Source organism: Sceloporus undulatus, chromosome 8 (assembly GCF_019175285.1).
Source record: "Sceloporus undulatus isolate JIND9_A2432 ecotype Alabama chromosome 8, SceUnd_v1.1, whole genome shotgun sequence".
NCBI classification, from domain to species: Eukaryota; Metazoa; Chordata; class Lepidosauria; order Squamata; family Phrynosomatidae; genus Sceloporus; species Sceloporus undulatus.
The window spans coordinates 36,563,370-36,590,742 of NC_056529.1; the positions used below are offsets into that span (position 1 = coordinate 36,563,370).

The 27,373-nt window shown below is 42.9% G+C and overlaps 2 protein-coding genes across 5 annotated transcripts in view; one reads left to right on the plus strand and one right to left on the minus strand.

Annotated features, from left to right (window-relative positions):
- CCP110 (centriolar coiled-coil protein 110) overlaps positions 1 to 9,119 on the plus strand; it is a 28,864-nt gene extending 19,745 nt beyond the window's left edge. Inside the window, exons 9-15 of one of the 2 annotated variants that reach the window (XM_042438444.1) lie at positions 1,064 to 1,165; positions 1,388 to 1,504; positions 1,850 to 1,929; positions 3,061 to 3,123; positions 3,365 to 3,424; positions 4,439 to 4,521; positions 6,236 to 9,119. In XM_042438444.1, coding sequence (XP_042294378.1) covers positions 1,064 to 1,165; positions 1,388 to 1,504; positions 1,850 to 1,929; positions 3,061 to 3,123; positions 3,365 to 3,424; positions 4,439 to 4,521; positions 6,236 to 6,288 — 558 coding nt within the window. In that variant the 3' untranslated portion in view covers positions 6,289 to 9,119. The remainder of the gene's footprint in view (positions 1 to 1,063; positions 1,166 to 1,387; positions 1,505 to 1,849; positions 1,930 to 3,060; positions 3,124 to 3,364; positions 3,425 to 4,438; positions 4,522 to 6,235) is intronic. The other variant, XM_042438445.1, reaches the window with a different exon arrangement.
- Positions 9,120 to 12,412: 3,293 nt separating this feature from the next.
- On the minus strand, positions 12,413 to 27,202 carry NAGPA (N-acetylglucosamine-1-phosphodiester alpha-N-acetylglucosaminidase). 3 transcript variants are annotated; one of them, XM_042480617.1, is made up of 11 exons: positions 27,071 to 27,202; positions 25,616 to 26,101; positions 24,228 to 24,367; positions 23,474 to 23,582; positions 21,975 to 22,103; positions 21,442 to 21,650; positions 21,226 to 21,273; positions 19,061 to 19,189; positions 17,624 to 17,731; positions 15,977 to 16,025; positions 12,413 to 13,459 (listed from the first exon to the last, which is right to left on the minus strand). In XM_042480617.1, the coding sequence occupies exons 1-11, from the start codon at positions 27,199 to 27,201 to the stop codon at positions 13,219 to 13,221; spliced, it is 1,779 nt and encodes a 592-aa protein (XP_042336551.1). In that variant the 5' UTR covers position 27,202; the 3' UTR covers positions 12,413 to 13,218. The 3 variants fall into 3 exon arrangements, with proteins under 3 accessions (XP_042336551.1, XP_042336552.1, XP_042336553.1); XM_042480618.1 differs by having other exon boundaries at positions 26,924 to 27,202; XM_042480619.1 differs by having other exon boundaries at positions 13,332 to 13,459; positions 21,442 to 21,646.
- Between the last annotated feature and the right edge of the window lie 171 nt (positions 27,203 to 27,373).

The window sequence follows — 27,373 nt, forward strand, 5'->3', positions numbered from 1 at the left end:
CAAAATAAAGCTGCTTCGGGTCTCTTTGGAGGTACGCTGTTTAAATGATGCATGCATCCTAAGAATCCAGAAGCTGCACCAAAGCTGCACTCCAGTGATTAGGAATGGAGTGTGGCTTTGGAGCGACCTCCGGACTCTTAGGACCCATGCATCATTTAAATAGCATACCTCCAAAGAGACCCGAAGCAGCTTTATCTTGGCAGTCTGTAACAGGCCTTTGTTTCACCAAACCTATACTGCAATCCTGTTGAGGTTTGAAAGATGTGTTTGAAAGTTTGTATACTCCCTTATGAACCAGCCCATGCTATGAGATCTGCTGGGGAGGCCCTTCTCTCTGTCGCACCACCTCCAGAGGCGCATGTGGTGGGAACATGGGAGTGGTGTCCCCAGAGAAGTTAGACTGGCATACTTTTCTATCTTCACAGGCATTTGATGAGCAATGATATAAGGCCCATCTTACACAATGCCTTGGATATTGCTAACTGTTGTACTGGTGTATGTGTGCGTTTCAATGATCTTAAGTTTAAACCTGGCTTTAATTTTTTTTCTATTGTTTAATTGTGTTTTAACTTTTGTATTTTGTGGATTTCTAACAATGTTTTTTTTAATTGTTGTAAACTGCTTTGAATCCCAATCTGAGAAAAAGGCAGGCTAAAAATAAATATAATAATAGCAACAAATATGATGATGATGTTTAGCTTTCAGTGGTATTTTCTTTAAATTAGTGTTTGTAACACTGAAGACATAGCCTTGCTATGTTGGCTTTTCAATATGTTCATCTGAGGGACTTGCCTAGATGGAAATGAGAGGCCAAACATGTTCAGGTTTATCATCTTACTAACAAATATTCACAAACTGGTTACATGTGAAGGTTTCAGTGTAGTGTACAAAAACCAAAAGTTGTATTGATTAACTAACTTTCTTGGGTAGAAGATTCTTTTAGACATTTGATTTTTTTTTTAAAGAAGCATTTGCTTGAAATTTGCTCTCCAGTTCATTCTCATAGAAGTGTGTGTTTGTGTGGTTATCATTTTGCCAACTTAGATGTGTCTGGATTTTTTAGGATACAAAGGAGTTTATTAAAAACTTCCAGTCAGAAGCTCCATTAAAGAGAGGAAACGTTTCAGCTCAAGATGCTAATCTGCAGGAAAGGGTGGCAGCTCAGGTAATGTATGGTCTGGAGCCTTACATTATGAGTTGATGCTGGTGAAATCTGAATAAAATGCTAACTTTCCTGTACACAAGCTCATCGCACACCATGGAACAGGAAGAAAAATTTTGTAATCTAGACCCTGTAGCATCCCGTTATTTGTTCAAATTACTAAAGGGGCACCATTTGAAACAATCATAATTGCACTGCATTGATTTTTTGTTTGTCTGTTTCCAGTTGAGAGCAGCACTGTATGATATCCATGATATTTTCTTCAAAACGGAAGTGTCTGAGAAAATGAACATCCTGCGTCATGATCGAGAAGTCCGAAAAGAGAAAATGCTCCGCCAGCTGGTGTGTTGTTGCAGTGGCACTTTGTTTAAAGAACGCGTTTTTGTATTTGCAGGAAGATTGGATTATTTCTCTGAAGTAGCTCAAATGATTTATTGCTTTAAGATGGAAGCTGTTGGCTCTATAGTTATAGTCATTTGCCAGAGATGCTCATTATATAATATGAGAATCATATTTTATCTTTATTTTTACTAGATCAGAGCACCTAAGGAAAACTACATTTATATGAATATACTAGTCATGGTGAATTTGTTTTTTAAAACTTGCAAAGTTTGGTTTCCCCAATATAAAAGTATTATTTTTCCAGTTAAAAGCAGTGATAGTAATATCTGAACTCTTCCTATGTAGGAGAAAGCCAAGGCCCCAAAAGAGAGAGTGACACTTTCTACAGCTACACAGAAGTCTCTGGATAGAAAGAAATACCTGAAGTATGTAAGAAAATGGTAAAAGAAACACAGTGATGTTCAGTGCATGAAAGCATGCAAATGCAAGTAGATAAATAGGTACCACTTCAGTGAGAAGGTAAACAGTGTTCTATGCAATCATGCTCTCCGCATGCCCACAGAGTCATCTTTGACAACACTGGCTCTTTGGCTTAGTAACGGAGATAAGCACTGGCCCCTATGGTCGGCGACGACTTGACAATCTTGTCAGAGGGTAATACTCTTACCTTTACTTAAAATAGATAGAACGTAAAAGTCATTGCCAATTTTAAGTTACAGGCCAAAATCCAGTCGCTAGTCCCAACTAGAGTGACCCCACTGAAGCAGTGGGATTTACGTGAAAGTTATTTTACTGTTCAACACTTGATGCAGTTGGTCTCTGCTAGCTGGGACTAATACAATACAACCCCTATATCCATGAAGGATACGTTCCTGGACTTACTGTGGAAATGTAAAACCATTTGAACCCTTTTGAAATAAACAACTTCTGGCAGATGTTGACCATAGAGTCATGCAGGAGGACCTAAATATTCCCTAGATAGATATTCTCTAGAGTTAATACTAGCATTGTATCTTAGTCCTGATATAGATGGGCAAAAAGCGCTGTCCTGGGGCTCATTTATGGGCTCGGGAGAGCGGAGTGTCCCCGCGCTCCCGAGCCCTCCTGAGCTCTCCTAGCACCATTTTGGTGTGCATGCCTTCAGACAATGCGAACGCCGATGGCTTGCATTGTGCGCTGCATCCAAATGGTGTGGCGCACATCAGAGGTTACCACACCGCTCCAGGGTGCTAATGGTGCCTTGGCAGCGGCAGAAAAAGGAGCCGCACCTCATAGCTCCATTTTCTGAGTGCATCGTTGTTGCAATGTGTGGTCGCCACGGCATTTGGGGGATGTGGGGGATAAAGGTGTGGCCTCTGTCTGCCCCTTTCCCCCCATCTGTCCAGCTCCTTAGTTTCTTAAGACCAACAAGATTGTAGGATGTGTCAAAGAATTAAAGCATTAAAACTCTTCATTGTTCAGTCAAATACTTGCTTGGTATTTTTCTTCTTTTTCCCTAAAGAACAGTTGCATAAATGTGTGTGAACTTTGTTTTGCTTTTTGTTTTTTCATTTTAGGGCTTCTGAAAAGGGTATGCTAAATAAAAAGGTGATTGTGAAGCAAAAAACACCAGAGAACAGGTTAGTATGGAAATTGTTTTGTCTCTCTCCCCCTTTTTCTTTTTTGTAATGGAACAATGCTTTGATTTAGATTTCCTGCATGGCAGAATGGGGTTGGACTGGATGGCCCTTGCGGTCTCTTCCAACTCTATGATTCTATGAACAATGCTACAACTGTCATGGTTTCCCATTGTGGTGCCCTTACTCTGCCAGTATGTAGTGTGTAATTATAAAATTCTTATGTGGCTTTTCTTCTTTACAGAGTTCTTCAGCCAAATCAAGGCCAGAATGCTCCTATTCAAAGACTCCTTTCCAGACAAGGGTAAGAGTGCTATTGTTTTCAGTAATGGAACAATGACCTTTCATAAAAATCAAGGCTAAGATCTGAGCCATGACACAAGTGTTTGTTCTTTGACGTTGGGATTCTCAGGCAGCGCCCCATCACAAACAGTGTGCTAGTATTTTTCTCCAAGCAAAATAGACACAATTCCAAAGAGGGTTGGTGGGACTGTAGCTGCTTTCAGAAATATGAGCATTGTTCTCATATCAAACAAGGACTGTGTATTTACTGGATATAAAGTGCTAATACTCTCCCCACTGAGGCAGTTTTAACATCTAGCTTCTATTGTGGTACATTCAGTAGACCTGTGATTTTTCTTGCAGTTTCATTTGAGCCTTAATATTATCTTACAAATACAATTGTTCTTCTGTTGTCCTGGCTCCATGGATAGGCAAAGTATACATAGTTTTGACATGAGCAAATCTTGCACTTTTATATTCCCTCCCAACCCATCTGCTTCCCCTGCTGGCTTGGTTTGAATCACTAAATGAAGCTGTCTGATTCTTCACTTTCAGCATTACACAATGCTGGTTTAAGAAAGATCACACAAACTACAGTGTGGTGACCAATCATAGAAATTGCCTTATACCAGTTAAACCACTGATCTGTTCAATGCATTATACATAAAAGTCAGAGATGGAGTCTGGAACCCGGAATCTTCTGTATGGATACTATGTCAATGGACTAAGCCCTCCACCAAACCAGGTTTTATATAAGCAGAAGGGACATGAGAGGGAGAGAGTATATAAGCATGAGGTTTGTTCATGTATCACCTAATCATAGTTAGATGTTATCCCCTATAAACATGAATGATCATACAGTGGCCTTAATTAATGGGAATACTGCAATACTCTGATTTGAGAAGACTGTACTGTGTTATTTTGGAATACTCTGACAAAGATCCTTTTTAATTTTGGGTTTAAAAAAAAACATTTTTGAAAGCATATTTTTAGTTTGGATACAAGTGACTTATTAATTTCTTTTATATTCAATTAGAACCTCTAAAACCTCAGTGAAGGGGGCTGAGCAAAATAGAAAGAAGCCCTCAGAGAGCAGAGTGTCTAACAAGGCCCTTTCAGGTGTGTAAAAATGAGTGCTTGGATCTCATAAATTGCTCAATCCAAAAGAAAAGACTTAAGTAGTACATGTCTTCCCTTTTTTGCTGCATCAGCTATTATGCCCTAGCTTTGCTATACTAATTCTGATTCGAATTGCTGCTAGAAAGTATAGCTGTGATTACCTGCTGCATGAATAGGCGACTTTCATTTTAGTTGACTTGCATATTCCAGCATAGTCCCACTTAGAAAAGCTCCAGAAATGGAGTTGGTCACCATTTTTAATTGCTTGTATTCCTGTTCTATTAATAGATAAGCTGCAATTAACATTCATCAGGTGCCTGAATACTTTTTTTCCTTTTATTCTCTCACTTCTACTTCCTACCTGCAACACAAACGTGCTCCTCACATTGTTGCGCATGAATGCTCCACATAAGTATTTCTTCAGCACTTTTACTGAAGAAAAATCTATGGTACATCTTGGGCATTAACAACAATGTTTATGCACTGTTTCAAAGAGGTCACACACAATGAAGAGTTTCAAATGGTTAATGTTAACTTGGGAATTAGAAGGATGAAAAATAAAGCAGAAGGGAGTTGTCTTCTGTTTTTTTGCATTGTGGCCTATGAATTATTCATGATAGATTTGCTCTGATAAGGAAGGGTGTACCTGGGCTGGATTGGTGAGTGTTTTTAAACCAAAAGGCAGCTTGTTCGGATAGTGTTCAATTCTGGGATTAGGTCTCGAAAGTGTTTTCTGGAGTTTCTTAGAAGTGTATGGAGGATTCCTAAAGCTTTTTATTGTTGTTTGCAGACTGCTTGCCCTTTTGGTCTTCCTTTGTCACACTTTTTCTACAATGGTGGTGAAGACTCTGTCTATTTCCTAATGCTATTCTCTCCCCCTCCACCAAATTATAGCGATCTTTTATATATTGAGTCTATATTACGTTCATCCTGTTTATGTAAAGAAATAGTTCAGAACATGGAAAGCCACCTTACCAGTTCATGGTCTGTGTAGCTCAATATTGTCAACTCTAATTGGTGGTTGTTCATGTCCGTACTGATAGGAATCAAACCTGGAGTTTCTGACAGATGAATTATATCCCTGGGTTTCATCCTCTCCCCCACCACTATGTGTTCTGAAAGAGCCAAAAGAAAACATGCAATTTTTGGACTTTATTTCCAGTATTCAGAGGTACATAAGGCATCTGGCATCTTGTATTCCCATCAAAATAGCACTTTAGATTCAGAAACTCATATTTCCGATGAGTTTATTCATCAACTCTTTCTACCGTTGCCTAGTATTTCAGCACTGCGTGACTTGAATTTCCTGAAAAGACTATTTTTGGATTTGGACATGGTCTTGTAAACTGTGCTTCTGCTGGTATTTCTTCTACATTAAATGGCTGCATTTATATTTATGATAGCGATACGTCTAGGTAGGTCTCAAATCAGAGGTGGGAATTACATGGTTCTCCAAATGTTGAACTGGAACTCACAGCATTCAGCACCATTGACTATGCAGGCCAGGGCTGCTGGGACTTGCAGTCCAACAACTGGAAGGCTGCATGATTTCCACTGTCTTAAATTTATCTACTCCTTTCATACAGCTGGCGTATGTGTCTATCTGTCTGTCTCTGGACTGTTGTAAAAGTTTCAATTTAAATGAATACAGTTAAACTGAACTAAGGGGCTAACATTTTAATAAGAAAGTATTTCTGTCTGTTCTTGTTTTTAGGAGTATATGCAGGAGAAATCCAAAGAAAGAAGCCAAATGTTGTGACAACTTAAGAAGACAGCATTCACTTGGATAAGCGTTTGCTTCTGAATGTTTCCTTTAAAAATGCCAAGCATCAACTCTGTGATTGTTTAGATTTAATGAGATGGTGAATGGAATGAAAATAATAACAGTTTACTCTGCATGTTTCTCTTATGAGTGTTGCTTACATCCCCAAAAGAACATACATTGTATTTTCTCAGGAAGAACAGCTTTTGTAAACTGGAACATATCCTGCACCACTTAGAATGCTATACATACACTTAAGATGGCAGTTTATACCTTATATATTAATAGTTGTCTATGTAATTGTTTGAATTTTATTTAAGGCACTTCTAAAAAAGGATTGCATTCAGCTCCAGCTGTGTGTGGATTCTCTTATGATTGCCATCTTTTAACCATACAGAATGTTGTTCTTAACCACTTCAGCACTACTAAAATCAATGGGACTAATGTTGTCTTTCATTGCAAATATATTGGCTAAAGTATCCGTGGCTGGTATGCTTCATCTTGCAGCATAAATACTGCTTTTTCCTGCCAGTCATGCTCCCCTAACATTTTGTGAAATATCCCTTTTAAAATATCATAAAGCTTGAATTTTTAGCAAACATGAAATGTGCATTTAGCAGAACCATCTCTTGTATGTCAACAAACCAGAGTTTTGAAGTGCCAGTTTCCTGAATAAGTCTGAAAGATGACCAAGGCTGCATCTGAACACCACTTCAACTGCCATGGAATTCTGGGAATTGTAGTTTGCTGTGGTGCTAGAGTTCTCTGACAGAGAAGGCTCACACAACAATTCCCAGAATTCCATAGCATTGAGACATTGATGTTGCCGTAGTGTCAAACTGGATTATTTCGACAGTGTAAATGCAATCAAAGTATATTAAAAATGAAAGCAGTTCTTTTAAGAGGCTTCTTTTGCTAAACATTTGCCCCATTTCCCCCCTAAACCCAATTAGTCTTTGGATAGTTGCTGGAGAAACAAGCTTTTTCTGGGTATGATTATAATCTCCCGAGTGCTAATTATACCACAGATTCTGATCTGTCATCTTCATTCAAAACAACAAATATAGAAATGTTGAATAAACGTTATAAAATGCTTTTGGCCCTTAGATTCTGTGCAGTTTCACAGAATTTTACATTCTTGTAATTAACAAAGCCATTTCTGAAAAAGGGACTTGCTTTGGAATTTATTTCCAACTACTGTTTCTATGAAAGGAACCTCTTTAGATCACATTATGGCTTTGAAATGTTGAATCAAAAACAGCCGTGATGGGGAACGTGCACCTAATTTATTATTAGCTGGTATTAGTTGACGCCACTGTATTTGGCGCATAGAAGATACAGTGGGACCTTGATATCCCCAGGGGATTTATTCAAGACACATATACACACCCACTGGAGGCCAAAATCTGTGGAACCTCAAGCCCTGTTGGTGCAGCATGCGCATGGCCGCACTGCCATTAAGGACAGCCCTGTGGTGGCAGGGCCACATGCATGTGCCACCATTGGGGACAATGGGGGGCTGTCCCTAATGTGGTGTGGCCACGTGCACATGCCACCATTGGGGATAAGGTAGGCTTACCATCCACGGATGCTTAAATTCGTGGATGTCAAGTCTGCAGATAGTGAAGCTCCACTGTATTAAGCCTGATTATATTAATATTCAATTGTTAGCCTAGCATTATATGAATTAGGAATTTGATATCTGGCACCATTATAGTTTGGATTTAAATTATTTGACATAAATTCAGTGACATAATTCAGCTCTAAAGTGAGGAAAGACATGAAAAATTGCCACATCTATTAATTTATATGGAAATGACTGTAAATGTCTTCGTTATGTAAATTTTCTAATGCTCTTGTATATCATGCAGTGTTTTGAAGTAACCTTCTGGAGTGTCTCTTTGGGGGGAGGGAGGTTACAGTAATATCAGTGCAAAAGGGGATGGCAAAAGTTAACAGGCTGCTTAGCGGTTCTGTAACATAGTGAAGTGTTCACATATAACAAGTCGCAATTGCTGTCCTGCTTGGGTTTTACTATATATTAGCAGCAAGTACATGTGGGTAAATTTAAAAAGCCAAGGATGTACAGCCAAATGTGATGTGATGTCCAGACCTAGACTTCTCGTCTTATTTCTCTAAAACAAGCTTTGTCAGTGAATCTTGGTTTGTTTGGGAGCAACAAACCAGGAGCCTGGGCTTGGATGCTACATGAAACTTTACACTTCTGGCTTGCTTTATCTGCTTGAGTGAAGAGACGACCAAAGGAGGACAGAATTAACTTCTCATTTATAGGAAACCAGAATAAGCCAACCATATTTAAACCTGTTTAAAAGGCTCCTGTTGGCTAATTTATGCAGCACAATGCAATCATTTTCTGATAGATTAATCTATTGGAATCCTAAATAGTTCTTAGATTTTACTTGTGGTTTGTAATGCTTTTGCATGACTTGAGTATTTCCCTTAAAGGTGCAAGAAAGCATAACAAATGATTTAACAAATTAATGTATCTTAAGAATTGTGGATATTGCCTTATAGATTAGAAATAAGACTACAGATTACTTGATATGCCAGTGCTAAAAGGGGTGTTTGTTGTGTGCAGTGGTGTTACCTTAGGAGTAGAGTATTTAAATAGAAGGATTTTTGGAAATACAGACCAGTGATTACTTTGATGTTTCTTGAAGGCACTTGATCTCTTTTGTAATTTGGTATGTTTTATATTTATTTATTACTTTAATTTTCAGTTCACTTTTTTATTTTGAGTTGAATGCAATATCATAAAAGTTATTTTTGTACTTTCATTTTCACTTCCTGAAGCGTATTGCACAATAAAACTTTTTTAAAAATCTTTATAAAGCGACGTGTTTTTGGTTGACTCAGATTTTGATCAGTCATTTTCACATCTGTTGATTAAGTAATTGTGATAATGGCACTCTTTCCTGCCATTATCTGGGTCACTAAAGGCAACATATATAGGTGTTGAATGAGTTCCAGGTAGCGAGAAGGTTAATGTATAGATTCAGTAACAGCATTAGATAGGATCTGAAGAGGATGGTGAGAGACAACTTCATTCAGTGGGGTAATCCATTTAAAAATGATGAGTCACTGTAAAACAGTGCCTCCAAGTCCCATAGGATCATGCTGCCCCACCACTACTTTTGAGAGGAGTGTTTTGTCCCAAGAGCAATACTATCGACTTTGGGTGTAGTAAGGCCTCTGGCTCTCGGGATCACAGCCAGAACAAAAGACTTGTCCACAAATTTCTTAAGTTTTTAAAAGCTTTACTGGTTATAACACAAAAACATGAAACTGATCTCCTTTTTTTCAATAGTCCTTCCTAAATACCTTGCTCTCTTCTTGGTGGATTCTATCTTTCTTCTTCTGAGGACTATCTTTCTTCTTTTGTGGACTTATCTTTTTGTCAAAGGAAAATACTCTCTCCAGGTCTGACTTGGCTGAAATCTTACTACACACAGAAACTAGCTAGAGGGAGACAGCATAAGACCCTGGGATTTCCTACAATCCTTGTCTTTCTTAAAGCTATAGATCTGTATTTCCCCTCTTAAACTAATACATAGAAAACCTAATATAATCTTAATTAAATATATGTCTCAAGAGCATCAAAGATGCTCTGGAGGCATGACAAGAAGTCTTACTCATAGAGAGCTCTGGTGGCGCAGTGGTTCAATGCCTGTACTGCAGCCACTCACTTAAAACCATAAGGTTGCAAGTTCAAGACCAGCGAAAGGACTCAAGCTTGACTCAGGCTTGCATCTTTGTGAGGAGATCTCTAAAATGAGTACCCGCAAATCCCAAAGCCGTGAATCTGGAGGGACAACTATACTGTACAAGAAAACATGGAGTGAGATTAAAACTAAATTGCTCCATGACCAGGGGGTCAGACCTGCTTCTTGCACCTTCTCCACACTGCCACCCATGCCACCCTGGGCTGCTCTGAAGATGTCCACCATCTGCCCCAGCAGACCAGCCTGCATTTCCAGCGTGGCACTGAGTCACCTCTGCTCCTGGGTTGCTATGTCCTGCTGCTGGACTGATCTCTCCTGGTGCTGCAGTGATCTTTCCAGGATCTGCCTGGGGCTTGTCCTTCCTCTGCTGATAGGCACACTCCCCTTGCTCCAGGAGTGCTGTCATGTGCTCTGAGGAGGAACCCATGAGCCGCAGCAGTTCTTGCAGCTGCTGAGTGACGCACCTGCTTCTTCTCTCTTTCCCCCACCGGCTTGTGATCCATCGCCAGCTTCCCCCATCCCTGGCTTGAAGTAGCGCAAATGGGGATGGAAAAAACAAAACCGATTCAAATGGCATAAAATAAGATCCCCTTTTATAGTGAGAACGAGGGATCTTTTGAAATCGGTTACAGACAGGGAGTGGATCCGAATCACAACCCATGTTATTCTGTGAGAGGGAATGAGCCCCATGTTTCACCCTCATTTAGACTTCCAGTTAGGCTCTTATTCCTTTCAGCTAGTAATGGTGCAGTGAAAAATGATGTACAGAATGTCATGTACCATCTCCTTTGGCAGGAAATTACATTTTTCCCTTTACAAAACCTTAAGTCATACGCAAACCAAGGACCATTATACAAGAGGGGGGAAAATCAGTTTATTTTGTACAAAGAGTATTCCCACTCCAATCATGACTGCCAAATTTCTTAAAGTTTTTCATTTTTAAAGGTAACAAAATAGATCCTTTTAGCATACACACTTCAAAAGTGGCACAGTAACTTCTGCTGGGTTTTGGCAATCAGTACAAAAAGAGGTAAAGTGCACCAAAAGCATTAGATAGTCTGTCTCAGACTAATCTTTTAAATAAGTTACCAGAGGACAACTGTCTTGCCCAAAGTAAATGTAGAACATTCAAAAACCCCTTTCTCATGATACCTAAACCCCCAACAATTAATGCTACCATAAGTTTTCTGTAATAAACAAGAGAACTGGAAGTAAGATCCATAATATTATCAAGCCCTTTTTCAGCATTATACTTTAAGTGAGGAAAGAAAAGAAACACAAAGTGGAGGGTGGGGTGGGAGGACATAATAATCCCTGTAATTTTAGGGTAAGTCCTTACTTTGCTCATTCCTGCTTTATTTTGCAAATGTTACTGCATAAAGCAGCTTGCTCCCACACTCATTCAAAACCACCCTTGTCCATTAAGTCCCTGAGCTATATATTGGTACTTAAATGTAGCATACATTCAATAGAGGCAACTTTAATTAAGCCAATGACTCTCTTTAAGAAGAAAACCAGGTCCCCTAAAACAGCCTTCTAAGTATGATGGACTATAACTCACATAAGGCTGGGGTAGTGGGAATTACAGTAAACAATGGTGATAGCTATCCCACTTGGCCCCAGCATTTAGCATGTAAGACTGCCCTGCCTTTGAACCTGGCCAACTCCCTTTAGCAATCACCCACCAAGTCATGCAAGTGTACATAACTTGGATGTACAACTGCACATACGTGGACGGTGCATAACTATTTGTTAGCACCATCAATGTACAGGGGTACCCCGGGTTACGAAATTAATTCGTTCCGCCGCCGCTTTCGTAACCCGAAAATCTTCGTAAGGCGAAAAAGCCATAGGCGCTAATGGGGAAAAGCCGCGATTTCGTGCGAAATAGCGCCGAAAAGCACCAAAAAATTTTTCGTAACCCGAAATAACCTTCGTAACCCGGAACAGTTTTTTTAAATGGATTTTTTTCGTAACCCGGAAATTTCGTAAGGCGGCGCATTCGTATCCCGGGGTACCACTGTAGCACTTGCTTTACTGGGATAGTGAAGGCAAGACAGTGCCCATTCCTCACTGCACAATGGGGAAATAAGCAGGCACACTGGCAGACACACAACATACACATAGGTTGGGAAATTTGGGAAAATATAGTTAAAAACTGATCAAATGAGAGTACTGTATATACTCGACTATAAATTGACCTCATGTATAAGGGCAGGTTTTGGGACCAAAATTATGGATTTTAATATGTCCCATGGATAAATTGAGGGTAAAATTTAGGAGAATCTAACAAATTATGTAAAGGACAAAGCAAAGGAAAACGATGCCAAAGAACTTACAAAAGTCCTGCAAGCATAACTGTTTGTGCTCACACTAAAAGCTGGATGAATGAGAGAATAGAGGGGGTCAGTGCTTCCAGTACAGATTATATATATTCTTGCCTTTCAGCAGGGGACGGTTCTTTTTAGTTAAAGTACAGTACTCACATTGACCTGTGGATAGGTCAACTCATGTTTTCTGGATCAGTTTACCTAAATTTCTAGACTTACACATGAGTATATACAGTAGTTACCTGGTAGGCAAGAGCCAGGGTGGTGTAGTGGTCTCAACGTTGGACAACTCCTCTGGAGATTAGGGTTCGAGTCCCCACTTGGCCATGGAAACCATTCCCACCCCCAGAATCCCCTGTCACCTTAGGGTTGCCATCAGTCAAAAAATGACTTGAAGGCAAACAACACCACTTGCTAGACATTCAATAGCCCAGAGGCCCAAGAAGACCGTGGGTCAAAGAGCCAAATTAACCCTGAAAGCTCTTACGTCTCCAATAAGCCCACTTAGAAAAACGAAGCTTGACAGGCCTACTGTGCAGGGATGTAGCCGGGGGTGGGGGATCTGGGGGTCCGGACCCCCCCCCTTCCATTAGAAAAATGAATGGTGTGTGCTGCTGCGCCGCCGCACTCAAGCCCCATTATAATGGTGGCACTTAGTCTGGACCCCCCCCTTCCTAAAATCCTGGCTACGTCCCTGTACTGTGGCTTAAATCTAAACCCATTAACAAGATTCTGGACTTACTTTGAGACAACAGTCTCTGCACCTTCTACAGTGGAGTTCTTCATTGAGAAAGAAGGAAGCCTTTGAAAGATTTTGCTACAAATTGCCACTGTGATAAAGGATGTCACTTTTGTCCTGTGGTCAAAGGGAGTCAGCCCTTTCTGTATGGTCTGGGTCCCAGGCTTCCTCCACCTGGTCTTCTTTATCCCAAGCTGTTGATGGACAACTGTGTGTTTCCCCGTTCATTTCTTCCAGTGGATGATAGGTGTATTTTCCATGCTCTCTTCGCACTGTGGAGCGGCAGAAGAGGAGCTTCATGTTCACTGCGCAGCTGACCAAAAGCAGGATGAGCAAACTGACTGTTACACCCATCCATGCCTTCCTGTAAAAATAACCGACAACAGTAAACAACTGTCACAATGGTAATAGTTGTCAGAGCAAACAACTGTGATAGCAAAGACAGAACAATATGGTTATTAATTGCTACATTCCAGTAAAAATACCCTGTACAGTGGTACCCCGGGTTACGAATTTAATTCGTTCCACGGCGCCGTTCGTAACCCGAAAGATTTCGCAACCCGAAAAAAGGCTTTCCGCTAGCGCTGGAAAGCCGCGGCTTTTAAATTTCGTGCCAAAAAGCGCCGAAACACACCGAAAAAAATTTCGTAACCCGAAAAATCTTTCGTTACCCGGAACAGTTTTTTCCAAGCTAACTTTTTCGTACCCCGGAAATTTCGTAACGCGATCAATTCGTATCCCGGGGTACCACTGTATTTTTGCTTCCTACAGGTCTGTTTTGAAACTGTTATGTGTTAAGACACATTTTATCTATTGTGATCCTCTGGTAAAACCTTTGTGGCAAAGGAGGGATATAAATTGGGGTGGGGAATAACAGCCATAATAATGAAACACTAAAAAGATTGGCTAAAGAGTGGCTACAGCACCTTTAAATTCATCCAGTAGAGTGGAGGGTTGCAGGGAAGGCCTAATGTTCTGCTTTTAACATGTTGCTACAGTCCAGGGGTCGGCAACCTCCGGCCCACGGGCCGGATGCGGCCCGCCGAGGCCTGCCCACCGGCCCCTGGCTGCTGTTGCTGTTGCCGCCACGGCAGCCGCCCATCACGGCTTTTCGCCGCTCTGGGCGCCGCCATTTTGGGCAAAAAAATGGCGGCGCCCATAGCGGCATCTGGGGTTATGGGCGCCGCCATTTTTTCGCCCAAAATGGCAGCGCCCAGAGCGGCGAAAAGCTGGGGCCCTCCAGGAGGGCTCCAAGGACGGCAGGGGGCCTCCAAGGACGGCAGACGGCCCAGCCTTTGCCGTCGCTGGGGCCCTCCAGGAGGGCTCCAAGGGCGGCAGGGGGCCTCTGGGGGGCCCTTTGCCGTCTCTGGGGCCCTCCAGGAGTCTATACCAGGGGTAGGCAACCTTTTTGAGCCGGGGGCCGGGTTGCTGTCACTGAGGACAACTGGGGGGCCGAAAGGGGGGGAGCTTCCACCCTCCGGGGGTGGGGCCGCGTGCCAGGGGTGGAGCTTCCACCCTCCGGGGGTGGGGCCACATGCCGGGGTGGAGTTTCCACCCTCTGGGGGCGTGCCCTCATGCTGGGGGCGGAGCTTCCACCCTCTGGGGGCGGGGCTTTCTCTGCTCCCTTTCCCAACCTCCAGCTGTCTGAGAGACAGCTAGAAGGGGGGATTGGGAGAGGGGGTGACAGGCGCGCGCCTGCTCCTCCTGCCCTTCCGTGGCCCCTAGCTGCCTCTCAGAGAAGCAATAAGGGCCCGTGAGGGGCAGGAGCAACAGGCGTGCGGCCCCAGCTCCTGTCCTCGGGGCTTTGCCAGGCCTGAGGTGTCCTCCGAAAGACACCTCAGGGCTGCCAAAGCCCCGCGGGGAGGAGGAGGTGTGTGTCTGCCCTCTCCTCCTTGGCCCCTTCCTTCGGCCGAAACCACTCTCACTGTTAAAGCACACCTTTTAGCATTGAAAGCACTGAAAATACACAGAAATGCACTTTGGAAAGTCACACTGTCTCACCTTCAGAAAGAGTGCATGTCCCACAAACTGACATATCATCATCACTACCACTCTCATTGTAAAAGCACACCTTTTAGCATTGAAAGCACTGAAAATACACAGAAATGCACTTTGGAAAGTCACACTGTCTCACCTTCAGAAAGAGTGCATGTCTTCATCTTCCTCCTCCTCCTCCTGCTCCTTCCTCCCTCCCTCCTCCTCCTGCTCCTTCCTTCCTTCCTCCTCCTCTTGCTCCTTCCTTCCTTCCTTCCTTCACTTCCTTCCTTCCTCCTTCTCAGCCTACCTCCCCCTCCCTCCTCCTCTTGCTCCTTCCTTCCTTCCTTCCTCCTTCTTCGTCTTCTTCATCCTTCCTCTTCCCTCCCTCCCTCCCTCCTCCTCCTCCTCCATTCCTCCTTCTTCCCCAGCACTTCCCCCCGCTCCCTGGGAGGCCGACGGACGTCCCAGGGGGCGGGAAAACGGAGCGCTCCGGCGGTGGCAATCGGCGGCAGGGTCGGCCAGGGGCCGGTCCTACAGTGCTCGCGGGCTGCATCTGGCCAGCGGGCCGTAGGTTGCCGACCCCTGGTCTATAGTGTAGTTCCATCATAGAAGACAGGAATACAATTAGGAATTTCTGGTGATTCAACAGCGAAAATGAAGAGTCACCATGGAGTAGCAGTTTGAGTGTTGGACAAAGACTCTGGGAAACCAGGGCTCAAATCCCAGCTCAAACATCTAGAAACCTGGTGCCCTTGGACATGCCACACACTCAGCCTCAGAGGAAGGCAGTGGCAAACCTCCTTGACCAAATCTTGCTAAGAAAGCCTTGTGATAGTTTGCCTTAAGGTGAAAATAACTTGTGGGAAGTCAACAGCAACAACAAAAAATCCATAATGCAACTTACTGTGTGAAAAGGTGGTCCTCCTGATTGTCTTTCAACAAGCACTGCCCTGCTGGAAACCAGAAAGACATGCCAATATGTAATTAGAAAGAGACTGGATCCTTCTTTGCTAACAAGCAAGAAAGACAAGACAGATTTCTAGTATGCATAAAGTGGGGTATTAAACTCTCATGACTTAATTCAGAACAAGAACGTCCATTTTCTCCTCTTGTTCCTAATAGGTGATGAGATGGGGGAAAATAAAAGAAGGAGGTTGTTCAGTACAAGCTAAAGCACAATGACTCTCATAACGTACATCTGGTGTCCCTCAAGGAGCTATTTTGTCCCCCATGCTATTTAACATTTACATGAAACCGTTGGGAGAGATCATCCGGAGACACGGGGTGCGGTGTTATCAATATGCTGATGACACCGAAATATGTTTCTCTGTGTCTCTGACTGATGCAGTGACTAGGGATGGCATCTCTCCTCTAAATGCCTGTCTGGAGTCGGTAATGGGCTGGATGAAGGAAAACAAACTCAGTCTGAATCCAGAGAAAACGGAAGTACTAGTGATAGGCTCCCCAGGCCCGGGTAGTGAAATTTCTCCACCTGTCCTGAATGGGGTCACACTCCCCCTGAAGGACTCTGTTCGCAGCTTGGGAGTGCTTCTGGACTCGTCGCTCCAATTGACATCTCAAGTGGATGCGATGGTCAGAAGCGCCTGTTATCAGCTTCTGCTGATATACCAGCTGCGACCCTATCTGGGCCGGGGGGACCTTGAAACTGTGGTACACGCTCTGGTAACCTCTCGATTGGATTTCTGTAATGCGCTCTACATGGGGCAACCCTTGTACCAATCCCGGAAGCTTCAATTAGTGCAGAATACGGCAGCAAGATTGGTCGCCGGTTGTTCTATTGCTGACCATATAACGCCCATCTTACAAGATCTTCATTGGCTGCCCATTCGCTTCCGGGCGCAATACAAGGTGTTGGTAATTACCGCCTCTCCCCATATAATCCGCCCCGCACACTCAGGTCAGCTGGGAAGAATTTGCTGAGAGTGCCAACTGCGAGATATGCGTCGACCTCGCAAAGGGCCTTTTCCATCTCGGCCTCACAAATTTGGAACACCCTTCCCGATGAGCTCCGCTCCATCACCTCCCTGGATCTCTTTAAAAAGAGACTCAAGACCTTCTTTTTCCGTCAAGCTTTCCCCCATGTGCCTTGATATGTGTGTTTCCCCCCCCGATATGTATCTTATACCATTGATTATCAACTCAGCTGGATTTGATATGGTTTTTATGGTTTTAAATTGCGATTGAATTTTTATTGTCAAGTTTTAATGTTATGTATATATCGTGTTGTTATTTTTTATTATTGTATTTTGTATTCTTTGTTGTGCACCGCTTTGATCAGTTTTGGAAAAGCGGTATATAAATAAATTTTATTATTATTATTATTAAGCCGAAGAAGATATGGCAGCAGGAATCTATGAAGTTTCCTTTTAAAAATGAGACTGATCGCTCCAATTTAGAATTGCTATACTGACTGGTCACAGTCCTCCATAGCCAGCATCAAGAAAGGAAAGCCCATTCTCTGGATCTGCATATAAAGCATATGCTCTCCTCCAGACCTGGGTCCAAAACATAAAACTTTCATCAAACTCACCCATTGCAGAAGAAATGTTGCAACTGCCCGTCTTCTGATCACAAGGACACTGGTTTGGACACTGACAGGTATGTTGGCAGTTTGGTCCATAAAGTCCAATGGGGCATACTGAAAAAGTGACAGCAAAACACCAGAGATATAACAACAGGCAAGTCATAGAGCTGGAGGCGTGCCACTTTGTGCCAGGCAACAGCAAAGCCAGGCTCAAATATACTTGAACAGCTGAGCCTGGCATCCAGAGCAGTCTCCACTCCTTTACCCTCACAGACCATATTGTTCCCTTTTGAGATCACTGAATAGCATCAAAAACCTCTGCAGGGTTTCCCAGGCCTCTGGAGTATGTGTTTAGGGTGCAAATGGGGGAGCAACTCAGGTGAGGGCAATGGAAGGAACCTGGCCTGTGGTTCCTTTCAAAATTTCTCCCTCATACTATGACAAACTATTACAAGGATGTGGAAAGTCATTGATTAGACCAGTTCTTTTCAACTTTGGACCTTCCAGATGTTTTGGACTTCAATAAGTGCCAGCCTGCATGGCTAATGGTCTGGGATTCTGGGAATTAAAGTCTGAAAAATCTGGAGAGCCAGAATTTAAGAAACCCTGGATTAGATTCAAATGAAAGAGGCATTTAAGTCATCTTGACTTTCTTTATCCATAGGTGACTCCAGAACATCTTCCGTCAGCCTGTCATTCTAAAAAACTCCTTTCTTCTCTGACTGAGCCCACATTCTGGCTCCCTTATTCTTATGATACTGAGCACATGTGTATATATCCCCATAATAAAACGGAATTATAAAGGCCTAGAGTAAGTTAGCAATAGGCACAAATACAAGAAGCAAGTAAAAGACAACAATGGGAATCAAAAGTAAAAAGGAAGGGCGCTCAATCTCATGCTTAACAAAGAACCAAGCAAAGTCACCCAGTGGTGCAGTCCAGTGATGACCCTACTACCTGAACGCAGCTTTGTGACCCCCCCCACCCCAACTTGTTTCTCCATATGAACAGAATCTCTGCATGCAGAAATCTAGTATTTTAGAAAGGGGAGATGGGGACAGCAAGAGCTCAGCCTGTCTTTTAAAACGGATAACTTTCCACACAAAAGGAGTTCTGATGTGGGCAATCATTCAAACATGTGTCTATCCCCCTCTGTCCAATCTGCGTGATCAATATAGTCTCACAAGAGCATAGAAAATATAATTTTTTTTTGGGGGGGGGGATATAACTCTCAGACTGCCCCCAGTCAGCAAAGCTCAGAGGTTCTAAATTTTGAATTCTACATTCTCCTTAGTACTTATAAGTCATCACCCAGTATGGTCACAGTGTCCATACTAGTTTAGGCAGGTAGGTAATACTTAGGTAGGAGATATCAGGGCACATACTTGAACATGGCTAGGTTTGAGTCTGCTATTACAGATATGAGGAGGGAAATTCTCCTACCTTCTTCACAGAGGGTTCCTCGGTAGCCATCTGGGCACATGCAAGATCCATGGATAGGGTCACACTGTCCTCCATTGAGGCAGAGGCATTTTTGGAGACAGCCATCACCATAGGAACCCTTTGCACACACTAGGATACAGGGAGAAAAGCCCAAGTCCACACACAGAATTGTATGAAGGTTTTTAGCAAGGAGCTCACTAGGATGTAATCCCACTCCAATGGCTGGAGTCCCATTGGTCTGCATGTTTGTTGTTGTTGGGTGACCTTGGGCAAGCCACACTCTCTCAGCCTCTGAACAAAACTTGTCATGAAAATCGTATGATATGTTTGCTATTTTGTACTTTTTTGCTGCACAGGTTGCCCTGAGCACCATTTGCTGGTACGAAAGAGATTGGAGGAATGACAAAGTATTTATCACCAAAAACATAAAAAGTAGAATTCAGAGAAATAACCATTTTAGTTTATAATATCCATATGCAAAGGGATCTCGTAGCTCAAGACTAACTTCTACTTAGCCTCAAAGGTGCTATAAAATCCTTTTGCATAAAAAAATAGGTCGAACTTTTTAATATGTGTGTGTGTGTATATATATTTCAATTTTTTACACATTTACAGAATAACAAAGAACATCTTTCACTGCTTATGTCTATAAGTCATAGAATATCTCAGTAGACAATTTGTTATTACATCAACCGATATACAAATCTTCAGTTTTTTGAATACTGATTTTTTTTAAAAATGAGTATATAAATTCAATTTCTATTTTTCCAGTTTGGCTTAACATTAATCTAAGCCTTGACCTCCTTATTATATTTACAGTATGCCCAGTATGCAATAAAACAATAACATCTGTGTTACAACCTGAAATCTCTTTTGTACCTTTTAGATATTTCCAATATTTTAAGTATAATTTTTTCCTCTAATCAATTGTCGTTTTCATCTATCTATGTCAGGGGTCGGCAACCTATGGCCCGTGGATAGGATCCGGCCTTGCGAGGCCTTGGGACCGGCCCCAGCCCGGTCCTGCCGCTGATTGCCGCCCCCGCCGCAGCTTCTGTGCCACTCCAGGTGCCATTTTGAGTTTGGCCCCCCAGTTGTCTGAGGGACAGCAACTCGTCCCCTGGCTCAAAAAGGTTGCCTACCCCTGATCTATGTATATGTGCACATATATAGATGCTAACCACAAGTGATTGAAGTAGGCTGAACTTTTCAATCAAACCAATACACTACCCAACAATTTAACCAACTGCAGCATTTCACAATGACCCTAAAGTATTATTTTGCTGACGGGCAAAACGTTATATATTTCACTTTATATGTGCGTGTGCATATAAATTTATGCCCTGTATAATCCTGTACACACATAACAGGAGACTATATAAAACCCACTGAAATCAATGGGTCTTACTTCTGAGTAGATATATACAGGACTACACTGTTAGGAACTGATCGTCTGTTGTTCAACAGAGTTTATAATGGTCATACAAACTTATGAAATAAATTGCTTTAATTTAAGTTTGTATGACCATTATAAACTCTGTTGAACAACAGACGATCAGTTCCTAACAAAAGAAACCATGCAGGTTCTTTCCAGCATCCAGATATGTTGTCAGGATCTCAGTCCCTTCAGATTTCCTGCTGTAGCTTACAGAGATATGTTTGGTGTGTTTATGGCATTTTAATACTGAATGATGGGATATGCTGTCATGGGTTAATGGTGGCATTGGTGCCTGCATTCCTTAGAATGTTTAACATATTACATGGGGAGTAGAGATTGTGCTGAAAGCTTGAAGTCTAAACACATGAGAATGGCTGTTATGGGGATGGAAGGAGATGGGACTCTGAGAATAAGGTAAAACAAAACTGTTTATTTCTATTGGCAAATGGGGTGTCAGTGAACTCAAACCTTGAACTGCTATGTGCTTTAAATATAGTGTTTAACGGCTCAAGCCTTAGTCCTCACAACACAAGTCTGCTGTGCACATATTTGTGTTTCTGAATAAAGCAATGTTTATTTCATAAGCTTGGACTTCTGAACTGAAGTGATCTTGTGCATGACATATAGAATCATAGAGTTGGAAGAGACTGCAAGGGCCATCCAGTCTAACCCCCTGCCATGCAGGAAATCTAAATCAAAGCATCCTGTAAAAGAAAGATCTGGTTACCTTCGCTACAATTAGTGCCTTCCCAGCCAGCATCGCAAAGGCATCCCGCTGCAATCAAAGGGAACATGAGAAGAAGAAAAAGAGAAATCAATGGTTGTAGTGAGACCGGAGGCCAGGCGATATGTTCAAGCAATGCGCTTGGTCAAGCCCTATGTGCTACAGCCTCCTCTCCCTGGCCAACACACACCATACTTGCTTCAAACAGCATGTTCTTACTCTCTGTGCACATTCCATGCAGGCTGCAGTTGGAAGGCCCACAGTCCAGGACATTGCAGGCTGACCCTCTCCAGAAAGCGCCACTGCACTGGCATTGTCCAAGCGAGCAGTGTCCATGCCCGCTGCAGTCCGGAGGCTGACAAGGCGGCTCATGGACACACATGACGGTTGAGATCTGTCGAGGGCAGCGCCACATGGCATCAAACTGACTGGGAAGAGGGGAAGGAACAGAGAGAAAGTGGATGTTTTCAAAGGTGAAGCTGTGTCAGTCTGTTGCAGCATGAAAAGTAAAAAGGGAGGGGGAGAAAAAAGAAAACTAGCAGCACCTTTTGAGCCTAACTGGTTTATATTTTTTGCACTCTGTGCATCTGAGGAAGTCGAGTAGGTCTATGAAAGCTTATGTTACAACAACTCTTGCACAGTTAGTCTCAAAGGTGCTACAAGATCCTTTTGCATACTCTCAATAATGTTAGCAGAAATGACCCAAAGGCCTGAAGGGATTTGGCAGGGTTAAGTAATAAAGGAGTACTTACCAGTGATCTGAGGGGTAACTAGCAAGTGTTCCATTTAAGACCAGAGTGGCTGATCCTCCACCATCCAGGTTGATAGCATTGATGACACCCTGTTTCTTCAGGAAGTCAGCCATTTCCCAGAGGTTCAGTCTGTGCAATGAAGGATAGAGTGATTCAAAGAAGGACAGTATTACACAAGGAGAAAATGATGCATTGGTTGCAGCAGCACAGGGGAGGAATTAACGGGTGACAGGATTTCCCTTCTGTATTTTCTTGTCTTCAGTGCTAGCCTGGGGCTGCATCTGCACTGCAGAAATAAGTTTAGTTTGACACCGCTTTACCTACCTGTGATTTGTAGCATGTTGTGGCACCAGAGCTCTTTGAGAGGAAAGGCTAAAAAGCTCATAAAACTACAAAAAATTCGTAACACTGAGCCATGGCAGTTAAGTGGTGTCAAACTGCATCATTTCTGCAGTATAGATTCAGACAGGATTTTACTCTACAGGCATTTAAACCTGCTGTTCTTCTCTTTCAGATAGGATGCAAATCTCTTTTGAGCTGGAGAGCCAAATTTGGAGCCAGGGGCCCTTAACAAACAGACCTACAGACAGGATGTTTTTAAACAGAGTTTTGGGTGGCTATTAATTTTAGCTAAGATGTTTTCACTTAATTTCCAATGCTAGCAGAGCACTGGACTAAATCAGAGTGTGGAAAGTGTAACCCAGGGACCACATGTAGCTCTTGAGACCCCAAAGTGTGGCCCTCAAAGAGCTCTTGAAGACTTCAGACCTATCCATCTAACAATAAAAATCATATCAATTTTCAGATCTGTTTACCTGAAAAATGGCCCAAACCACTAGCAAATGCAGCGTTTTTGCCTCCTGCATTGCCCCCAGCCCTTCCCAAATAAAAAACAGCTGCTGAAAATCAGTCCCAATGGCAGCTGAAAGTGACTGTACATCATTACCAGTACAGTAAAACATGCTATAGTGTGCCAGGTGGGTTCAGACCCCACCGCCTGTACAGTAAAGAACCCCAAATTCTTTGCTGCCAAGCAGTGATCTCTGAGGCTGCTGCCACACTGCAGCATCAATGCAGTTTGACACAATTTTAATTGCCGTGGCAATATCCTGTAGAATTCTGGCATTTATAGTTGCTGTGTCCCTGACATAGAAGGCTGAACATCTCTCAGAACTACAAATCCCAGGATTCCATAGCATTGAGCCACAGCAGTAAAAGTAGTGTCCAAATGCATTAATTCTGCAGTGCAGCTGCAGCCTGAGAGGTCAAAAGCTGGAAAACTTCCTGATCTCGTAGCTGAGGTGCCCGTACCTTTCATGGCAAGCACCTAGGAAGTGGGGTTCTCTGCTTGGATCCTTTAAGTTGCTGCCTTTTTAAAGGGAGCACTATCCCACAGCTTATGTTTGCAAGGAAAATTCTTCCCTCCTGTGAGCCAGAGTTTAACCTGAGTCAGAAATCACTCTGAGTCATGGTGAGTTTAGGGAGTCACGTAGACATACCCTCTGGTGTTTGTCTGTCCATCCACATGCACCAGCACCAGCTGTCCTTGTTTGTCATGCCCCACTGCTGTCCTGGCAGACACCGTATTGATAAACTTGTCAAAAGTCCCTGAAGCGAGAAAAAAGACACATGGTGATGCAGCAATCATTCTGACTAAAAAATTTTTTCCAGTCACACCTACCAACTGACTACTTCAAACTACTGACTGCTATGATGGCTCTCACATTAATTACCCCTTCTATATAAGCTATGGTAGTTGCAAGGTAGTCGGCAATGTTCCTCACCTTCACTGCATTTAAACAAAAACAATTTCCACTCTGCCAAGCCACCCTTGTGCCAGTCACTCCCGTGCCACAAAGACTCCCCTCCTTGCCAGAGATGATATTCTGGCTCCTGGCAACTCCTATGAAATCCACCAAACATTCTTCATCCATCCATCCAACCAACACTACCCAACCTCCCCACCTTCATTTTCTTGGTGGCCACTGTACATCTTTCCCATCTACTTTGTCCCAAATTCTGCAATAAGAAATGCTGGATTTGGCCATTTCCATACTTGATGCCTCTATGACATCTCTCCATTTTGCACAATTTATTCACACTCTTTATCGCTTGATGCACCAGGGGCATTTCAGGGACTGAGTGGCCCAAAGAAAGCTTCTCTCATTTGTTCTGCATATGTACAACAGATCCAGAAATAAAAGGTTATTTTACAGGAGAACCCATTCAGAAATGTGGCTTAGGAGACATTACCTGTTGTCTGTATTTCATCACACTCCACAGCCCGACTCTGATTCACATACACCTCCCCGTTTCGCAAGAGCCAAACTACCCCACTCACAAGCTGTACAAAGGGGTTCTCTTTAGCCAACACTTCTTCCTCGGAAAGGTAGCTGGAAGTGATGAGAATTAGTCCCTTAACTAGAGGATGTGATGGTCAGAAATATCATGCAGAAAAATTTCTGATCGAAATAAGGCTCACAACACTTGGCAGCCATCAGGACCTCATAAAAACCTGGGGCAGGAGTAGACCACTCATGTCTGCCCTGAGTCTCCTTGGTATCTTTTTCTATCCTGGTGCTATGGGTCTAGCAATGACAGGAACTCACTAATTAAAATCAATTAAATTTATCAATTTACTTAGAAAAGGGACAGTTTTCTTTGAGCTATGATTTAAAGAATAATTTTGACACTATACAGACTTCTGAAGACGTATAAAGATTCCAATAACATCTGTTAGAAATGTACTGTAATCGAAAAGACTGAACTTTTTATCTTATGTGGCAGACCTGTGCCAAGGTTAGAAAATATTGGACTCAGACACATTCTATTATGGAAACCATTTTGAAAGCTAAAAATTGAAGCAATAACTTTTTTTTATTGGGGCTGATGGACCAACGGATGGAGAAAAATATGGATTAATTGTCCAGTGTAGGATTACAGCTGCCAGATACTCTATAGACAGAAATGGAAGAATATGGATATATCTTCACAGAATGGTTGCCAAAACTGGATGACTTTCTGAGATGGATAAATTGAAAAATTCAATCAGAGAGAGGTCTCTTAAGGCTGCATCCACACTGCATAAATAATGCAGTTTAACTGCTGAATGCTATGAAATCCTGAGATTTGTAGTTTGTTGTGACACCAGTCCTATTTGACTGAGAAGGCTAAATAGTTCACAGAACTTGTTTCCAGAACTCCACATCACTGAGCCATGACAGTTAAAGTGTTGTTGAACTGATTACTTCTGCAGTGTGGATGCAGCCTTAATAACTTTTTAAAAGAATGGTAAGTGATAATTAATTTTATGACATAACGTTGGGGGGGGGGGGGAATAGCAATTTTAGGATTTGAAGAACAGTAGAAGGGAATAACATCCTGAGATTTGTAGCTTTTGTGAGGCACCAGCACTCTTTGGCAGAGAAGGTTAAAGACCTTGTAAGACTACAAATCCCAGGATTCCATAGGATGGAATTACAGCACTTAAAGTGGTGTCACACTGCATTATTTCTACAGTGCAGATGTACCCTCTATATACTCCCAACTCTGGATTTAAGTCACTTTCTGGCTGCTGATCTCTGATTTGCCACGCCTGATTTAAAGGGAACAATTATACCAAAAAGCAGATGTGCTCTTACCCAAATACCAGAGTGCCATCCTTCCTGATGCCAAACTGAGCATTCTGGACTCCTTTGGAGCTTTGCACAAGATGGCCGTCGCTCACAATGTTGCCAAGGCACTGTCCCGTATCCATGTTAAAATAGCCCCCATTCTGAGCCACGAGGCACCTGCTGTTTCTTGCAGTCTCTTCCACTGTTGCTGTACTATGGGAGCGGCATCTACCTGCCCCGCCAGGCTCCAGCACAGAGAATGTCCTCAGAGGGTCTCTCACGATCGTGAAATGGCCATACACTGGTCGACCGTTGCGATCCTCTGGAGGAATGTACGAAACAAATCCACGTGTGACAACCAGTGGAGAAACGCTGCTGTTGTCGCTGGGCCACAATTCATGAGTGGCATTGCCAAGCAGGAGAGTTTGACAGTCCCTGACGTACCGAAGGCGACGTTGAGGTCCGTGTTGTGGAGGAGGATATGGCAGGCAGAGATCATCATTCATTGAATTCCTGAAAAGCAGAAAGTCTCCAATATCAATAATGAAGGTTCAGCTTCACTTCAGTTGAGCATGCGCCCATTTGTGACAGGTGTGGTCAACTGGGGGGGGGGGGGTCTACAATTTCTGTCAGCCAGTATTGGCAATGGTAAAGAATTATACGAATTTACTGTAAAAATAAACACACACACACCCAAAATGCCACGGTCCTCATCCCTGGTTTAAGAGCTAGACTCCAAACTGCCCTAGATGTTCAAGGGGAGTCGCAGGATGTATTCATATTTGACAAACATATTTGTCACAGCATGCAAAGTGATCTTGTAGCACCTTTTAGCCTAACTAGACTAATCAGTTGTAGCGTGAGCTTTCACAGACTTAGGTCTACTTCCTCAGATGCATGGAGGAAGTAGACCTAAAGTCTACAAAAAGAAGCATCAAGGGGGAGATTAAGGACATTAAAAATGTCCATTTAGAATAGCAACTGGACAAGCAGACTCAGTAGGAACAGAGGTCCCCACTACTGTACTTCTACTTATTTTTTAAAGCAAATCCAGTGTTGCATCTACACACCCATTTTCTCTTCTGTTCTTTCTTCTGGCAATGCATGCCCCCCTTTTAAAAAGCTACCGCTCTATGCAGAGGTCTTTAAGCAGAGGCTGGATGGCCATCTGTCAGGGATGCTTTGATTTAGATTTCCTGCATGGCAGAATGGGGTTGGACTGGATGGCCCTTGCGGTCTCTTCCAACTCTATGATTCTATGACTGTACATTCAAGGCGTAGTTTTTAAATCCTGCATACACTCGAAAAAGCTCTAGGGATGTACACATACATTACCTCCACCCCAAACTGCCATTCTGTGCCATCTTTCCATCTGGAGAGGGCCTTACTAATTTAAAATAAACTCTCTGGGTGCATTTACACAACAGAGGAAGAGAAGAAGCCCAGCCTTCCAAGGGTCTTCCTCAGCTCTGGGGCCCTTACCAGGCAACGGTGGCCCCCTGAGCCTCCAAAAAACAGCCCAGCAGTAGCAGCGCCCAGAAAGATGCAACAAAGGCTGCCAGTTTTTGCCTCCTGCATCTTCCACGTTGGGCGCAGCCACTGGAGGCCGCCATGTTGAGCCCACAGCAGGGTCACATGATGACAGGGGGTCACGTGGATGCAGCTCAGAAAGGAGAACCAGGAAGTTGGCATGGGTAGCTCTCTTGCTCCCTCTGCTGGCTGCCTCGTGGCATACATAAATTTTATATGTATACATTTATTTATAATTATTGTATAGTTTTATAT

Bases quoted from the DNA above. Each gene is read 5' to 3' on its own strand.
- NAGPA (XM_042480617.1), bottom strand. From the start codon at position 27,201: ATGGCGGCCTCCAGTGGCTGCGCCCAACGTGGAAGATGCAGGAGGCAA. The intron at 21,274-21,441 runs GTAAGAACATGC...CTTTGATTGCAG, and splicing joins GCATGGAATGTGCACAGAGA to CGGGATGCCTTTGCGATGCT. The intron at 19,190-21,225 runs GTAACCAGATCT...CCTGTATCCTAG, and splicing joins AGGCACTAATTGTAGCGAAG to TGTGTGCAAAGGGTTCCTAT.